Raw genomic sequence first — 16666 nt, forward strand, 5'->3', positions numbered from 1 at the left:
TTTTTTCAACAAAACAAACTTCAAGAACTTCCCATTTACAGTTTAGTCAAATTTACATTTCTTCAAAACTCTGTCATGCACCGTATTTTAAAATTTAGAATATTTGCATGGATTTTATAGCCTGCTTAAATTATTTGATTTTAAAATATCTATTATATTCATTCCTGAGTCAATGTGTGCTTTATGCATGCCAATCTTCGTTTAAGTCTTCTAAATTCAATAAATAATATTTAACATAATTTTAATTAACGTTTACTTTTCAAAATCCAATTCCGTGCAAAGCTTAGAACTTAAATAAACTGACATATTTCTGTAGACGGTCAGTAATAAATTAAATAAGTAATAAAAAAACGCATTCATACATGTACTTTGGCAAATATTGTTTTTATTTGGTGTAAGCATTTCTACTTCATGGCGATCAGAATTCTCATCAGAATGTTGACTTTCATGAATTAACGTTTCGATCTCTTCATCTTCATGAACTACAAAAACATGTTTTTGTTTAAAAAACGAAAATTCTGACATTTACATTTCAAAAGCGTGATTTCAACCATTATTGATAGTTTATAATGAAAAGGTAAACCACGGAAAACGGTAAAACGTAGATATAAATCAGAAACATTAGATATTGCAAACTTACCTGCATCAATTGTATTAATATAATTAAGTTCATGTTGTTCTGTAGATTGTGCAAGTTTTTCTTTTTCTGAGCTTTCCACGTCACCATGTCTTTTGCAGATTTGAAATTCTGACGTAAAAATGTAGTATTGGTTTTTATTATCATCTTACTACTAATTGTTATAGAAAATAACTAATACAAATTAAAAATGAATAATGATACTGCAAAACGCAACACATGGGGTACTCGTTATTAATAAGATTTGTTTATCTTGATCATTTGGTTGAAATCCCCATTGGAATAAATGAGATGTACTATAACATCTCTTTTGCTCAAAAAACAAGATAGCACCAAAATATAGCAAAAAAAATAAGAATATATAAAACTACGTTAGTTTTTAATATATGAGGGACTTGTTAACCATTTTTACTAGATATCACTGAGATAGTCACAATCGCAGTTGATCCCTATTTAATATTCGGTCGAAAATCATGTTATAGATCCTTTGCTTTTAATTTAACATCTGACTACGAAATTTAATTCAGGATCATTGCACATTCTTTATTTAACATGCACTATATATCTGGACACCAGAGGGGAAACGGAAGGCATAAAAGTTACTTGGCGACGGAGAGTGGAACCCGAAATAAAAGAACAAACGACAAGCTGGGGCAGACTCCAAAAGCCAGTGACAGACCCTTATTACCGCTATATACGCCATAGTCGTTGCGGGCAGTAATGGGCTTAGTAATAGGCAAAGCGGTATAGACAAAGATTTTACACAAAGAATTACTACGACTTTAAATAGAATCTTAATTCAAATTCACTGCAAAGACCATGCTTACAGACATTATTTTGGTAAATATAGAGCAATATTGGATGAAGGAGGTACGAAAAGATTATTACATAGGTTTTACACAAGTTTGATACGACTAAACGATTAAGATGTTGGACATATTTATTACTAAGGAAAAACAAAAGGCCCAAAGGCTACATTGGATCTTTCTAATTTTTTCTACCTGCTAAATCGTTTTGAATATAAATAAACATAGTATTTGTCACATTAATTTTTGGTCATAACCTGAAATTTTCGTTTCAATTTTCAAAATGCTAACAAAAACACGACCTGGACATTGTTTACTCGCAAATCTTGTTTTACTATTAGAAATGTCATACTGAAGAATTGTAAACATTAAGAACGGAAAATGAATTTTGACCAAAATCGTGACCATACCTCTTTAATTTAACTTTAGTATAATAAAAAAAAATGTGTTTTATACATATTCTAACCAATAAATGTTTTTATTTGAAATAGGTAATAACACTGAAGATTCATCATTTAAAACTTGTTTTACAATTTTAAGCCTTGTTTCCTCATCCCAACCCCTCGAATAAGTATGTACATTGTACTTTCTTACCCTAGTACATGTATACGGAATTGCTTCAGCTTATAATAAAATTAATAATAAAAAACATGAAGAGCTAGAATGCAGTATACTTTTCGACTCAAATATATTACTCAATTTTACTGCGGGATTATAAAATACACAGGACAATAAAATCAATCTTACTTCTTTTATGGAATACATAGCAGCTGCACAGCACTAATAACACGCATATGGGAATGATTGTTCCTAGAAGTATTGCAGTCAATGTATCTTTCTCCTTGTCGTTCGTGGAGGTGTTTTCTGTATGTATCTGTTCTGTTGATTGTTGAGGGTAAGTATGCGTTATTGTGCTGTCTTCTTTAATGTTCACAGATCCATTCTCATGAAGGTTAAAAAAGTTGTCACTGTACATATTAAAACTATATTCATTATAGAAGAAATGAAGATGACTTTTTCCCATTTTCATTCTTAGAAGTGTTTCTTATCGGTTATTTTAAGGAGATGGTTAAACATTTTTATTACTTGACAACAGTCATATCAAACTAATATTAATAGACACGTCAATGGACCAATTAAGGAATATATTATAAACAGAAAAGTCTTACAGCGCTGCAACTTTTATAGATAGATTTTAGTTAATGATACATGTAACAGGATTTTCATCCAGGATGATTTAAACCAGGTCTTATCAAAATTTGATCTCAAATACCTTACCTTTTACAAGAAGGTTCTGCAAGGAAACATCCATTACCAAGAGAAATGCAAGCCGGGTCTGTAAATGTCCAACACTAATAGAATCATTCATTATTACGATTGAGGGATAGTGAAATTTCATCTCGGGGCAAGATTCACGGTCTAAGACGAGGCCGAGTCCTAGACCATGAATCTTGGCCCGAAGATGGATTTTCTCTATCCCACATGAGTATATATAATGAATTATTATTAATACTTTTCATTATTTTACGTCAAAACACTACAGTATATCTGACTTTCTGGTATGGAATTTAAAAGTTTACTTTCGGTTTATCCCTCCGTGTGCTACAAATAGTACAATTTAAGAATTAAGAGAGCATACAATAATTTTCTTCAATGAAAATTGATATATTTTTAAATTATCAATTATGCAAAACAAATAATTAATTAGCTTATTCCATCATTTATTGTTTCCTTACAGCATTACATGTTGACAATTTACAGTGGTGTAGAAATATATAGTGTAAGCCAGAAAAATCTCAAACTACTTTCTCATAATGGACAACCCGATTTCACACCGATGATTGTGCGAGAAATCACTGTCATTCCTTTCTGTTTAAAACATGTCGATTTTACTAATGTCAATATTTAAAAACAACATCAATAATAATCCTGTTTTGCAATGAGGAATTATTTCGTTCAATATTTATAAGATAGAGGTAATTGTCAATAATGTATGGTTTGAATGAACATTTTACGATGGCAGTGTCCTGAAAATTACAAATATAATTATGTGTTCTTATTCTATGCTACAAATAAAATCTAATACTAGTATTCTAACGAGACTATCGTGTATCATCTGTAACAAAGAATAAAACATGACACAAAAACTATAAAACAATGATGTTTAACTTACAGGTAAAAATGCCATTCTAAAATACTTTTGGAAGCTATCTTCAATTGCTCTTTTTTATGTTAGTTACAAATTTAATATTACTTACATTCATAAATTCTGTCGCTGATAAAAGAGGTATTGTGACACCCATATGTGAACTTTTGGCAACTGTGTCCGTTGACTTTTGAAACGCGTTTGACCAAATATAAACATGTACCTAAAATCAAATCAAGAGAAACTATCTATATTCATTTACTATTTCTACATTAAAATTTTAAAATATTGGTTTGTTATTGTTTACCTTCTTCTATTCTTATTCGAGGCTCTGTGTAGCAAAACTCCAACAGCTCTGTTAACTGCTGATTCGGTAAACACGTGTATCCATTAGTCACGTTACAATTGAGAGCTGTCGATCTCTTGTTCCACTCTGATTCATTTCTGGGACAAAATGGTGTGGAGTATACTGGGAACTTATAACCATCTAGCTCTCTCTGAAAGTCACATGAAATGATCAAAATTGAATATGGTCTGATCACTAAACGTTAATGAACTCTGCATTTTCTTTACGCCTCTCTTTGCTTCTCTTATAGTATAATTTAACTTTGTTTAAAAAAGTCATACAAGTATTTTGTGTAAGATATTTCAAAAGTTTAAAAGGGTAACACCTACAGATGTTTATTAAATGCAATCGGGATGAAATACAATATTAAAGCAACTTTAAAATGTAGCTGCAGTAATGTAGCCTTGTCCAATATCTGCACATGTTAATCAGATGTTGTTTAAAAGAGTATGATAATTCCATGAAATCTCACAAATCTTAGAAAACCGTTTCTTTAATTACATTTGACTTTAGTCTAAAAAAAACACTGTTCCTGATTATTTTGCCAGTGTCACGGTGACATTTTTGCACCTGCTTAAGATTCAGTGTCGTTTGTTTAGTGTGTCTCAAATAAAAGAAGACATTTTACCTTTAAAAACCCCATGGGAAAAAATATTATTTCCCAGGGGGAAAATGACATTTCTACAGAATACCGGTATTTGCTGGTATGCAAATAAAATTACAGAAGTTTCTTTTTTTTTATTTTACATCACAAAAAGGGGAACCCTTCAAAAAAGGAATCACAGGGGTAGTAAAGGCTTGTTACTGAAGCAAAAAAAAAATCATTTTGAAATTATTTACCTATATATTACGTCAATGGGGGTTTATTTTATGCATTTACTTTTTTTATTTCTGTTCTTCTTATCAACGGGTAAATATTTTGAAAAGAAACTGAGGTCAAGAGGCTAAAAAATAAAGCCTTTATAACAATATGTCACCTTGGATATTTGGAAGAATGCTCTGTTACAAACAAAACACACCTATAATTAATGATCATCACAATATTTTTAATCAATAACTGCCAACTATGTACACAGATACGTAATTTAGTTCAGCAAACATTTAAAAACAGCCACTTGATTTCCCGGGGGACATACTGGTACTGTACCAGTTATCGGCTAAACTGAGAGTTCGGGTTTATAGCAGGCGACTATTCGAATTTTTTGAATTCAGTCGTCTGATTTGAATAAAGAAAAGTAAGCTTGCTTGAAAACTTTCTTAAATATGTTTTAAGGATGACGTTTACTCAGAATGAAAAAAAATTCCACTGATGATAATGAAAAACCAACTATTGTGTGTTATAGACCTTTTATTGTAGTGTTATTTTTCATTTTCAAAAAAGTAGGTCAATGACCTACTTTTTGAGTTAATGTCCATTGTATATTTTTGAAAAATTAAAGGAAAATCACTGAAAATTTTATACTATGATTGAGATTTTCTTAATTGTGAAAATAATACAAATTGCTCAACAATTTTGAAAATGAAATACAATTTATGAATGGCAGTGACACTGAATACATACAAAGCATTAAGTTTTCCTTCACAATTTTTATAAATATTCCAGTCCGAATTTCCTCTACCACTTTTCAAATTCCTACCAATTTTTGATCCAATTTTACAAAAAAATTAAATTTTAATGAATAAATGAGGTAAAACTACCAGAAAATATGCAAAATCTTAGCTTTTTAATATTAGAGTACTTCCAAAAATGATTTAGCAGAAAACAAAATCTGCAAAATTTATTCCGAATTTTCTCTGTTTGGCTAAAAGTCAATTTTTGATTTGGCATAATTCCATTATATAGTAGAAATATCGAATATTATGTCAATAATAATTCATTTCAAAGATACTTTTTGTGTTTAGGACAAATTTTACTCATGCCATTGAACTTTTTAACAATACGAATTCGAGAACTCAAACCCTGAGTAAACAACACCCTTAAACATGAGCTTATACGATCATTGTTTACCGCTGATTTACATCTTTGCACTTTCAGCAGTGGGGGAAGTGACGTAATAAGTTAAAAATTGAAAATGACTTCTTTGGGAACGTGATTATATCTCTTCTTTGATATGATATATAATATCAATACATATAACATGTATAAACAAAAGGAATTCACTAAAATCCAAGAGATTCATAGCGCATTTAAATGCCTGATTGCCCAGTTATATATTGAATAGTCTATGATTTTTTGTATAACTGTATGATAACAAACAAATAATTTTATGAGTTTTGTTTATGTATCATAACCCCTACGACTTTAGTCTAACCCCACAAGGGGCATAGTTCTTGAAAATGAAAATTACATTTTGCAGAGAATAAAATCAACATGTACAGGGATTTTACTATGTTATAACACTAAACCGAAAACTGGTACAGTAAATCGTAAAATCTCGGCAATTCGGGGTGTGCGAAAAAGCACAAAAAACAAGATGTTTTGGGTTCTAAACAATGATATAATCGAACAGATTGATAAATAAGGACTTCATCATTTAAAGTGTGTCAAGTTTTATCCAAATATATTAAGAAATATGGAAATACGAAAAGAAAACGTTAAATTTTAGCCGATAACTGGTACAGTGCCAGTATGCAATGAGGTTGTCTGGTTTCGCACTTCCGTCATTAATATTCACGAAAAAAACACCAAATGTATTTCTTTGTTATTTCAAAGATTTTTTCCTAATACTTTTTGAAAAGTATTATTTCATTGACCCGATATTGTTTATCAATCCTAATGTACAATGCGCTTTATTTTATAGCGTTAATAGGTTTATAATGGCAATCGAGATTACTGCCTTTAAAAACAACCATTGTCATATTTTTTGTTCCATTTAATATATAGAATTGCTATGAGAAGTGCATGGAACAACAGGGGAAGCGTCCTTTAGTTGGTCAAAAATTATGTCACATGTGTTCAATACAACCAAGATAGTGCTTACGATTACTGACAAATTGTCATCATGATGACGATAAATATTTTCAAAACTATTCAAGAAGAAATATAAGATTTGGTCCTAGCACGTAAGATTAAGAAACATACTAATGACACTATTGGCGTATGCAGTCTCAGAATTTGACATCCAAATAAATAACTAAATTTTAAAAAATACTAGGTATTCGATCAGCAAAGGTATGCCACACCATAAAAAAGAAAGAATGTAATAATCAATGTAACGCTACATAAAAACCTTTTAGAAAAATAATTAATTATATAATGCCGTGAATTAATTTGAATACATGTACCTTTAAATGAGGCAACTTGAAGGGCTTAATAGTTAAAACGCTAATGATACGTTAAAGGAAGTGAACATGAAAAAATTAATTGTTGCTTGATAAATTTTAAAAGCCTTTTGAAACTTAAAAATGAGGTCTGTTACCATTTTGTTTATTCTTATCAAGAGATTTTATCAATTTAACACTCTCAGTGAAAGGTTTATGGAGGTAATCCATTTTCCCCCAGCATGCATCTGTTCTCTGACGTAGATAAGCCACATTGCTGCTGGTGACTGGGTCATTGTTGGAACTAGGCCAGTGTTAATGTACAGATTTGATAAAGTTACGAAGAAAAAAATTAGCCTGGATGTGAAGAAAAATTTTGTACTATCATGAGAGGACAAGGATTTAGTACAATTCTATAAATGAACATCAGATAACTATAAATGATTTGTGCAAAAAAATGAATATATAAATTAACTAGACTCTTGTTGCTATAACAACAAAAAAATCTTCCGTTCCTCATGTCTTTATCGGTATAAAAAAAATCCATTTCTCTTCTAAAAGAAAATAAATACAATATATACTGTAAAAGAATACGGAATAAATTATTTCTAAGTTAAACAAAACAAAAAGACTTAATGTCAATTTTAGAGTACTGTCTGTGACGACCGGCAGTTACGACGGATATATTAAAACATAGCAAACCATATCTTCATACGTTGTTTTGTCTTTCCTCAAAGTTTGGATGTTCAAGTTTTTTTCAGTTTTAATATCTCGTTGAAAAAAGGTTTTTGTCTCGGGACCGGAAACGGACAAACGGAAGTGATTAAAGAAATTAAAAGTAGATATTTTTAGTACATTTACCTACGGTACGTTACTGTTCATCACTCTGAGTGAAATGTTAAAAAAAATTCTAAAGTTAAAAAATAAACCTATATTGCTAAAACGCTTTGAGTGAGTACCGGAAGTGACGTACGGCCAAATGAAACCCGTTAAACACATGTTCAATCAAATGTCCATTATCCATAAAAGTTTTGTTTCTTGATATCTCACAGTTTCTGAGATCTTGTGGGTAGTTTGTTTTAAAAAAAAGGCTACCTGAGATATTTGAGATGTCTCACCGGAAGTAGATCTTTTTTACGTTTTTATCATGTGTAGATGACCTTTTGTGTTTTTATAGCTAAAATGTTACTTCCTTGCTAAATAACCAACATTTTTAAAAAAAATCAAAATTTGGTGTACTTCCTGTGACATCCGGAAGTTACGCCGGATAAAACGAAATAGTGTTAACACATGTACATACATAGGTCTATAATCCCACAAAGTTTGGTTGTTCAAGTCTTCACCATTTTTGAGATCTCGTCGAAATAAGGATTTTTGTCTCGGGAGAGGAAACGTGCAAAAGGAAGTGCTAAATGAAAATTAATTTTTTTATTTACTTGTTTACTTGCCTATTTTACATTATTATTTATCGAAGTAGCTTAAACTATCGAGTAAAAACAGTTAAACAGATAAACAGCTTGAATTGATTGAATTCTTTGGGTGTAAACCGGAAGTGACAGACGACAAAATGAAACTGTTTAAACATATCTTCAATCAAATGTCTATCATCCATGAAAGTTTCGTGTCTTGATCACTTATAGTTTTTGAGATCTTGCGGGTACAAAATATGTTTTAAAAAAACTTACTGAGATAATCGAGATATTTCACCGGAAGTAGAATTTTTTTGTTTATTTAACATTGCATAGATGACATATGTAAGGAATTATACTAATATCTTTACTCTACGGAAAATTAATTAAATAGGTAAAAATAAAAAAAATTGAAGTGCTTCCGGTGAAGACCGGAAGTTACGCCGAACAAAAACAAAACTGTTTAAACACATCTAAAACTAAAGGTCTATCATCCCTCAAAGTTTGGATGTTCAAGTCTTTATCGTTCCTGATATCTACAGGTGACAAAGGTTTTTTGTTGCGGGACAGGATAGGAACAAACGAAAGTGCTTAATGTAAATTGTATTAAATATTTCTTGAATACTTGCCCTTTGTACATTATTGTTCATGAGCTAACAACAAATATCAAATAAAAATAGTTCAACTGATAAACAGCTCGATTTGTTTGAACTCTTTCTGTGTGGACCGGAAGTGACGAAAGAAAAAATGAAACCGGTTAAACACATCTTCAATCAAATGTCTACCATCCATGAAAGTTTTTGGGCTTAATCATTAATAGTTTCTGAGATATAGTGGATACAAAATGTGTTTCAAAAAAGATACCTGAGATACTTGAGATATCTCACCGGAAGTAGAATGTTTTTGTTGATAGAATATCGCATTCATAACCTATGTATAGATTTATACTTATATATTTATTCTATGGAAAAAGAATTTAATGCTTAAAAGTTATTATTTTTGAAGTGCTTCCGGTGACGACCGGAAGTTACGACGAACAAAACAAAATAGTTTAAACAAATCTACAGATATAGGTCTATCATCCCACAAAGTTTAGATGTTCAAGTATTTGCCGATTCTGAGATATCGAGGGAACAAGGTTTTTTGACGCGGGACAGGACACGGACGACAGGAAGTGAATTTTGAAAAAATGAAAAAAACACCTCGAGATATTATTACTTTCTATTAGTCCTAAAATTTCAAGAAAATCTATCCAGCCATCTCTGAGAAATCTTGTGGACAAAAAGAAGGGGACAAAAATAAGAAGAAACACTACAATCACTACAATCACTATAAGGTCTTCCGTTGGAAACGGAAGACCTTAATTATGAAATATGAGACAATCGCATTCCAGATGTTTGTACGGAGATGTGGCAGTCAGTGTTTACATAAATAAAATGCTGTTTGTACATTTCAATTTATTTAATGTAATTTTTTTTACTTTGTGGGGTTTCTTACCGTTACTTTTTATTTAAATGCCCTGGACATTTTTCTGATTTGTTTTGTTTTTGATAGATAAAATCTTGATATGTACGCCGGTTCTGTTTATGCTGTCAGAAGAATAACAGAACTAAGACACATTTTAAAAGTCATGATGCTGAGCAATGCACCTTGTGTGTTCATTTATGTAGCACATATTATGTTCAAACTCATTAACAAGAAATTCCCGAGTGCAAGAAAAAATAGGTCACAATAACACTGATTAATTGTGACTGATCCAGGGACCTTCCATTCTAGTTTCATGTCACATTAACTGCTGGTGGGAATGCATCATTCTGAGATCCAAAATCTTCCTCCATAAAGACAACTCTTTACATCCATTTCAAGTTTCAATTCACATTTTGATGATGGCATTTTATCTCTGTTGCTAAATGTATGTAAAAATGCAATGTGTCTCACTGACGTCAGCATCAGTGCTGCCCTCTCTTAGATGCTTAGAGATAACCATGCAGGGAGGTAATGATTTTAACAATATGACAGCACTCATGGATTGCAAGAATTAGTTATTCTAAGTGGTATATCTTCTTACTGAGGAAAGCTCTGTCTAAACGGTTTTCAGATATCATTATACGCATCAAACAGACAAATTTGAGCCCTTGATAGTTTTTTCATGTCCACTTCCTTTAAGTTTAAAGAATATGACGCTTTCGTTCTGATCTCATCCCAACATACTTAATGTGAATTTCATAACCGTTTTATCTGAACAAGGCAATACTGAAGTTTGTTTTTTGAAAGCAATTAAAATAGCCTTGCAATAAAAGATATCATAAAATTAAAATTACTATACAGTATCCCCCCAACTAACTAGATATATATAGGGTATGTTATCGTTGTTATATATATATATATATATATATATATATATATATATATATATATATATATATATATATATATATATATATATATATATGCCGTCACAATGTACATCAAAGTAGCGATGGCGTGAACTTTATCAATGCATTTAGGCATAAAATGTAAGCAATTTAGAGTATTTATATTAGTATAGGTTTGCAATAATTTTAAAGGAGTTGCACTCAAACGTTACTGCTTGTCAATCTGTTATGTATTCAACATTAATCATGTTCTAAATCAACTGGCGTCTTTACAGTCTTTTGGAAGGAACGTTACTAACTGTATTAATGAGGTCACATACATTTTGTCAGACCAATATTAGGTATTTAACATTGCTCTCATGCAAATTTTAAATTATTTTTAGGGACTTACATCAACAGAAATTGTAAAAAAAAAATTCGGGACTGACTGCAATTAGTCATGCACAATGTATACAAATTGTTAAATCAGCAAATCTTCGTGAAATGTCTGTAAAAATCATTTATATTTTTCCCTTTGAAAATGAATAAAAATTCAGGACTCAACATTGAATAAAAGTGACCAGAAGTAAAGGCTTAGGTTAGATTAATGTGACAATTTTTTTTCTTAATGTTTCTTTTAGTTATTTATGTATCAAAAATAAAAGAGCATACATTACTTACCCGTTTGATTTCGTTTAGTATAAGGATAAAGAATGAGAAGGTTTTCAAAATCAGAAAGATACAAGCCTGTACGCAATCGCATTTTACCTCCTTTTACAAATGTGCAAATGCATGTATTTTATTATAATAATTATAAATAATAGGAACAGAAAACATAGCTTTTATGTAAGGTTTTAATTCAACAGCTTAGCCAGATGTCAAAATGTATATATGATGTTAGTTTTTAAGATTACCAATAGGTTTTAGCGACTTCTCAACATGTACGAGTAAGTGCTGGAAACAGCCTGCATATACATATGTAAGGTTATATATTCAGATACTAACATCAGCAGGAATTTTGAAGAAAAAAAAAAGACTTTCAATAGATCTTCTTCTTAAATCTGCAAATCTTATTAAAATATGTTTTTCTTGTTCTTCATTTTAAAAAATGTGGGTAAAACAAGATTTTAAGAAATAATAAAAAATAAAATAAGCGTGATTTTCTCAATTAAGCTGCAAAACTCCTAAATAAATACATCTCATGATGCCACAGGTTTAGAATACTGTGGTACATGTTTTTTAAATCTTTCATAAAAGTATGCTTATTACCGTTATTTATGTAACATGAACAAAAGTTTTAATAGTACTTACGCGTTCGTTCAGTACAAGGGTAAAGTATAAGGTTCCCAATATCACAAGATACAACTCTTTATGGAAACGCATATCGCTTTCTTTTTCATTTGTGCAAATGCATGCACTACGAAATAAGGTACCAGTAAAATGCTCGGTCAAACGTTTTTCACGACTATAGAGACATCAATCTCATACATTTTTTGTTTTATTTAACTCTTTTGAATTGTGAATAGTGATGGGGGCAACAATGGGGAAAAAAAGATATTTCCTGTCGTTGACCGAATCCATAACTATGATAGTATTATTATATTATTAAATACTAAATATAGACAAATTTCTGATGATATTCTGATGATATTTAATCTTAAAGCATTTCCAAAAAATTGATTGCTTACTTGAAATAACAAATATGTAAGCAGTACGTTCTTAAGACCCTTGAGTTCTTAAGTAAATTCTTAATACCCTAAATAGATTTGGTATCCTTCCAAATATCACGGATTTTCTTATCAATGACATTTTTTGTGCATGAATTACATCATCCAAGATATTTTGTTTTAACCAGTTAATACGAATATGTCTTTTTAGCCTTTACTTTCAGTTATTATATTTAACATTATTTCATTAATTCTCACACATTTTTTATTAAAACGAATGGGAAAATATAAATACTTCTTGCAGATATGTTGATCAGATTTGCAGATTGTACTTTTATTACATTCTCTAGCCAAGCAAAAGGTCGCACATTCTAAGTCTATCAAACATATACTTCTTTGATTGTAAAAGGGAAAGCTGAAAAGGAAAACTGTAACAGTGAGAGAAAATCTCCTTTCATTCACCACGTTATTTGGTTTCAACCTTATTGTGACTGGGATACATCTATACGTCGAATATTTTATTGTAATACTTAACTGTTTTGTTGCCATTGACCTTGCATCTACAACTGTACCTTCGAGGTGGTTATTCTTGTTTCTATATTTTGCGTCATGTTCAATGAATGACAAGATTTTACAGCTGATACTTATTAAATGTCTGAATTTCTATACGGAAACCTCGGCCTGTTTAAAGGGTTTTGAAATGTTTTTGGGAGAAATTCAAAATCGAAGCATTCCATCTTTTAAACCAAATTTGAAGTTAATGTTTTACTTATTTAGTCCATATACAATGGACATTCTGACAAGTCGCGTCACACAAAGGTTTCTAAATGCACGAACTTCTTTATTTGAATATTTTCCAATGTCCAATGTTGTGTCACATTGGGGTTTTTTCTTATGTATAGTGGGGAACTGCTGCATTAGTTAATACAAACGAATCGATTTTATCTTGTATTAAAGTTTGCAAAAAACAAAAAATAGCACAGACTAATTAAATGGCATAAGTTGAATTTAAGTTCTCAATCTAAACTTAAGATCAAATGAAACGTTAGATCAGACATGATGGTTTTTGTCACAAAAATAACGTAGATGTGTTCTTTTAAAAATGCTTTTGTACATATAAACAGTATGCAACGCTAAATTAACATATATTCAAATATTTGTACCTATCTTCAATCCAGTTGTACCTATCTTCAAATTGAATTAGAGATAGGTACAATTCAATTATACCTATCTTTAATTCATTTTAAGATAGGTACAATTGATTTGAAGAAAGGTACAAATGCAATGAATTGAAGATAGGTACAATTGAATTAAAGATATGTACAATTGATTTGAAGATAGGTACAAATGCAATGAATTGAAGATAGGTACAATTGAATTAAAGATAGGTACAATTGAATTGAACCTATCTTCAATTACTAAAATATTGGCAATAATGAATACTCCCTGTATAGTACTGCATCAGATGAAGGCGCATCCATTTTGAATATTGTTGCTGCTGTTGTTTTGTATTCATACGCGACGCTTCATTTACATTATTTACATTTTTGATCAATGACACTTCAAAGTTTTTGATTTGAAAATGTTTTATTAAATGATAAGAAATGAAGATAATAATTTTTCTGTTGATCGACGTATCAAATAAAAAATTGACCGGAAAACTTTTTCATCAATGCGATACGTCGATCAATAGAAATATTATTATCTTCATTTCTTTAAATTAATTGTTTTATGTAGAACGTTTAGACCAAAATACCGTCAGAATGCATGATTTTAATATTTTTTATTTTTATTTTCAAAATTTCTATAGGCACTTGGTACCCCATCAAATAGAGGGGTTGTTGGTGCTTCCCTCGTTTTCCTCCATGTTGAAATGTTTTCAAGGGAGCGTTCATTATTTTCAACAATACACAAAACGAATTGAACCTAGGTATAATTGAATTGTACCTATCTTTAAATCCTTTGTAGATATGTCTGAATTGAACCTATCTTCAAATCAATTGTACCTATCTTTAAATTAATTTTACCTATCTTCAAATGAATTAGAGATAGGTATAATTCAATTGAACCTATCCTTAATTGAATTGAAGATAGGTATAATTCATTTGTACCTAGGTATAATTCATTTGTACCTAGGTATAATTCATTTGTACCTAGGTATAATTCATTTGTACCTAGATATAATTATTTAGAGATAGGTATAATTATTTACACCTATCTTCAATTCAAGTGTACCTATATTTAATTCAATTATACCTATCTTTAATTCAATTGTACCTATCTTCAAATGATTTGAAGATAGGTACAATTAATTGAAGATAGGTACAATTATTTGAAGATAGGTACAAATATTTGAATATATGTTAATTTGGCGTTCCATAAACCAGTATCCTGTTTCTTCAAATAGTAAATGACTTTTTTTCTCTAAGGAAGCAATGCTTCTTTTTAATTATGCAATAATGGGATAAACACCAATAATGTTTACAATCTAATTTATAGCTAAGGACTCCTCCTCTTATTGCCCCTACATACATATACTTCGCATAACATTTCCAAATATAAGGAAGAATTTGTTTTTAAAACGACTATAGTCTCCACATATTCTTTTAAAGATACTTACACGATAACAATTTGCTGTAAAGTAAGATTGCGAGGAAAAAAAACATCAGGTCGTATAAGATGGTACTATTGGGAAAATGTTATTGTAATCACGAAACAATGTTGCTATAATCTGCTTCCATCTAAACTAAATACACCTATATCAATAACAGTATTTTATGAGAGAGCTGGAGAGAGAGAGAGAGAGAGAGAGAGAGAGAGAGAGAGAGAGAGAGAGAGAGAGAGAGAGAGAGAGAACGAGAGATTGGTGTGTGTGTTTAGTGAATAGGGGGTGGGATGAGGGGTCGAGAGAAAAGAGTGTGACGGGGTGAGAACTTGGGACATGAGTGGGGGAGAGAAAATAAGGTAAGAGGGTTGAAAGACTGAGTACTGGATAGAGTGTATGAGAGTGTCTTTACAGACAGTGGAGGAAAATGAGGGGTTAGAGTAGTTTGAGTTAAGGGTTTGGGTCGAAAGTAGAGCTAGGTGAGAGAATGGGCAAAGAGAGTTGGGTTAGCAAATTGAGGTCCGTTCACATTCCAAATGGCAGTGAGGGTTCTGTTAATATGAAAAATTTGGATAAAAAATTCTGATTAATCCAAATGATGACGCCACCACCTCAAACCTCAAAATCTGTCGCTTTCAAATACAAAATTGTCTATCTAACGTTAATGAAAACGACGGTATTAGGTGTTCATGGTCATGTACCAGAAGTAAAGGCATCCAAACCAAAAAAATCGAAATATTGTCGTCATGTCCGTGTTGTCCTTCTTTAATAATGAAAATGAAGTTTGAGGCATTTCATAGTATTTGTGTTGTAATTTATGCATTTGATTCATTTTGTTGCATTTTCTGGTCGCGTACAGGTATAATTTAGTTTGATCTCATTAGGTTGAGCGACATTTAGAAATGCACGAACCTTCCTATAAATTTGTTTAGTATTCAAAATACTGTATGTTGGTGCTTTTGCATTCTATTGTAAGAAACGTCACTAACTCTATTAATGAAGCCCCATATATATAGAAATTAAAGCATTACATTATAAATAATAGGAACAAAAAACAAAGCTTTTATGTAGGTTTTAATTCAACAGCTTAGCCAGAAGTCAAAATGTATATATGATGTTGGTTTTTAAGGATGACGTTTACTCAGAACGAAAAAAAAATTCCACTGATGATAATGAAAAACCAACTATTGTGTGTTATAGACCTTCTATTGTAGTGTTAATTTTCATTTTCAAAAAAGTAGGTCAATGACCTACTTTTTGAGTTAATTGCCATTGTATATTTTTTGAAAATTAAAGGAAAATCCCTTAAAATTTTATATATGATTTAAAATATGATTGAGATTTTCTTAATTGTGAAAATAATACAAATTGCTCAACACTTTTGAAAATGAAATACAATTTATGAATGGCAATGACATTAAATAAATACAAAGCA

General features: G+C 30.7%; 1 protein-coding gene across 1 annotated transcript in view; it reads right to left on the reverse strand.

Moving 5' to 3' along the window:
- Window positions 1-12382, reverse strand: part of LOC136270946 (ankyrin repeat domain-containing protein 17-like) — a 57289-nt gene extending 44907 nt beyond the window's left edge. The window contains exons 1-7 of the mRNA XM_066069965.1: window positions 12271-12382; window positions 3897-4086; window positions 3702-3812; window positions 2722-2779; window positions 2191-2411; window positions 641-748; window positions 363-482 (exon numbers count right to left, since the gene is read on the reverse strand). Of these exons, the coding sequence (XP_065926037.1) occupies window positions 363-482; window positions 641-748; window positions 2191-2411; window positions 2722-2779; window positions 3702-3812; window positions 3897-4086; window positions 12271-12342 (880 nt within the window). The 5' untranslated portion in view covers window positions 12343-12382. The remainder of the gene's footprint in view (window positions 1-362; window positions 483-640; window positions 749-2190; window positions 2412-2721; window positions 2780-3701; window positions 3813-3896; window positions 4087-12270) is intronic.
- Between the last annotated feature and the right edge of the window lie 4284 nt (window positions 12383-16666).

This window comes from Magallana gigas, chromosome 8, assembly GCF_963853765.1.
Source record: "Magallana gigas chromosome 8, xbMagGiga1.1, whole genome shotgun sequence".
In the NCBI taxonomy this organism is placed as follows: domain Eukaryota; kingdom Metazoa; phylum Mollusca; class Bivalvia; order Ostreida; family Ostreidae; genus Magallana; species Magallana gigas.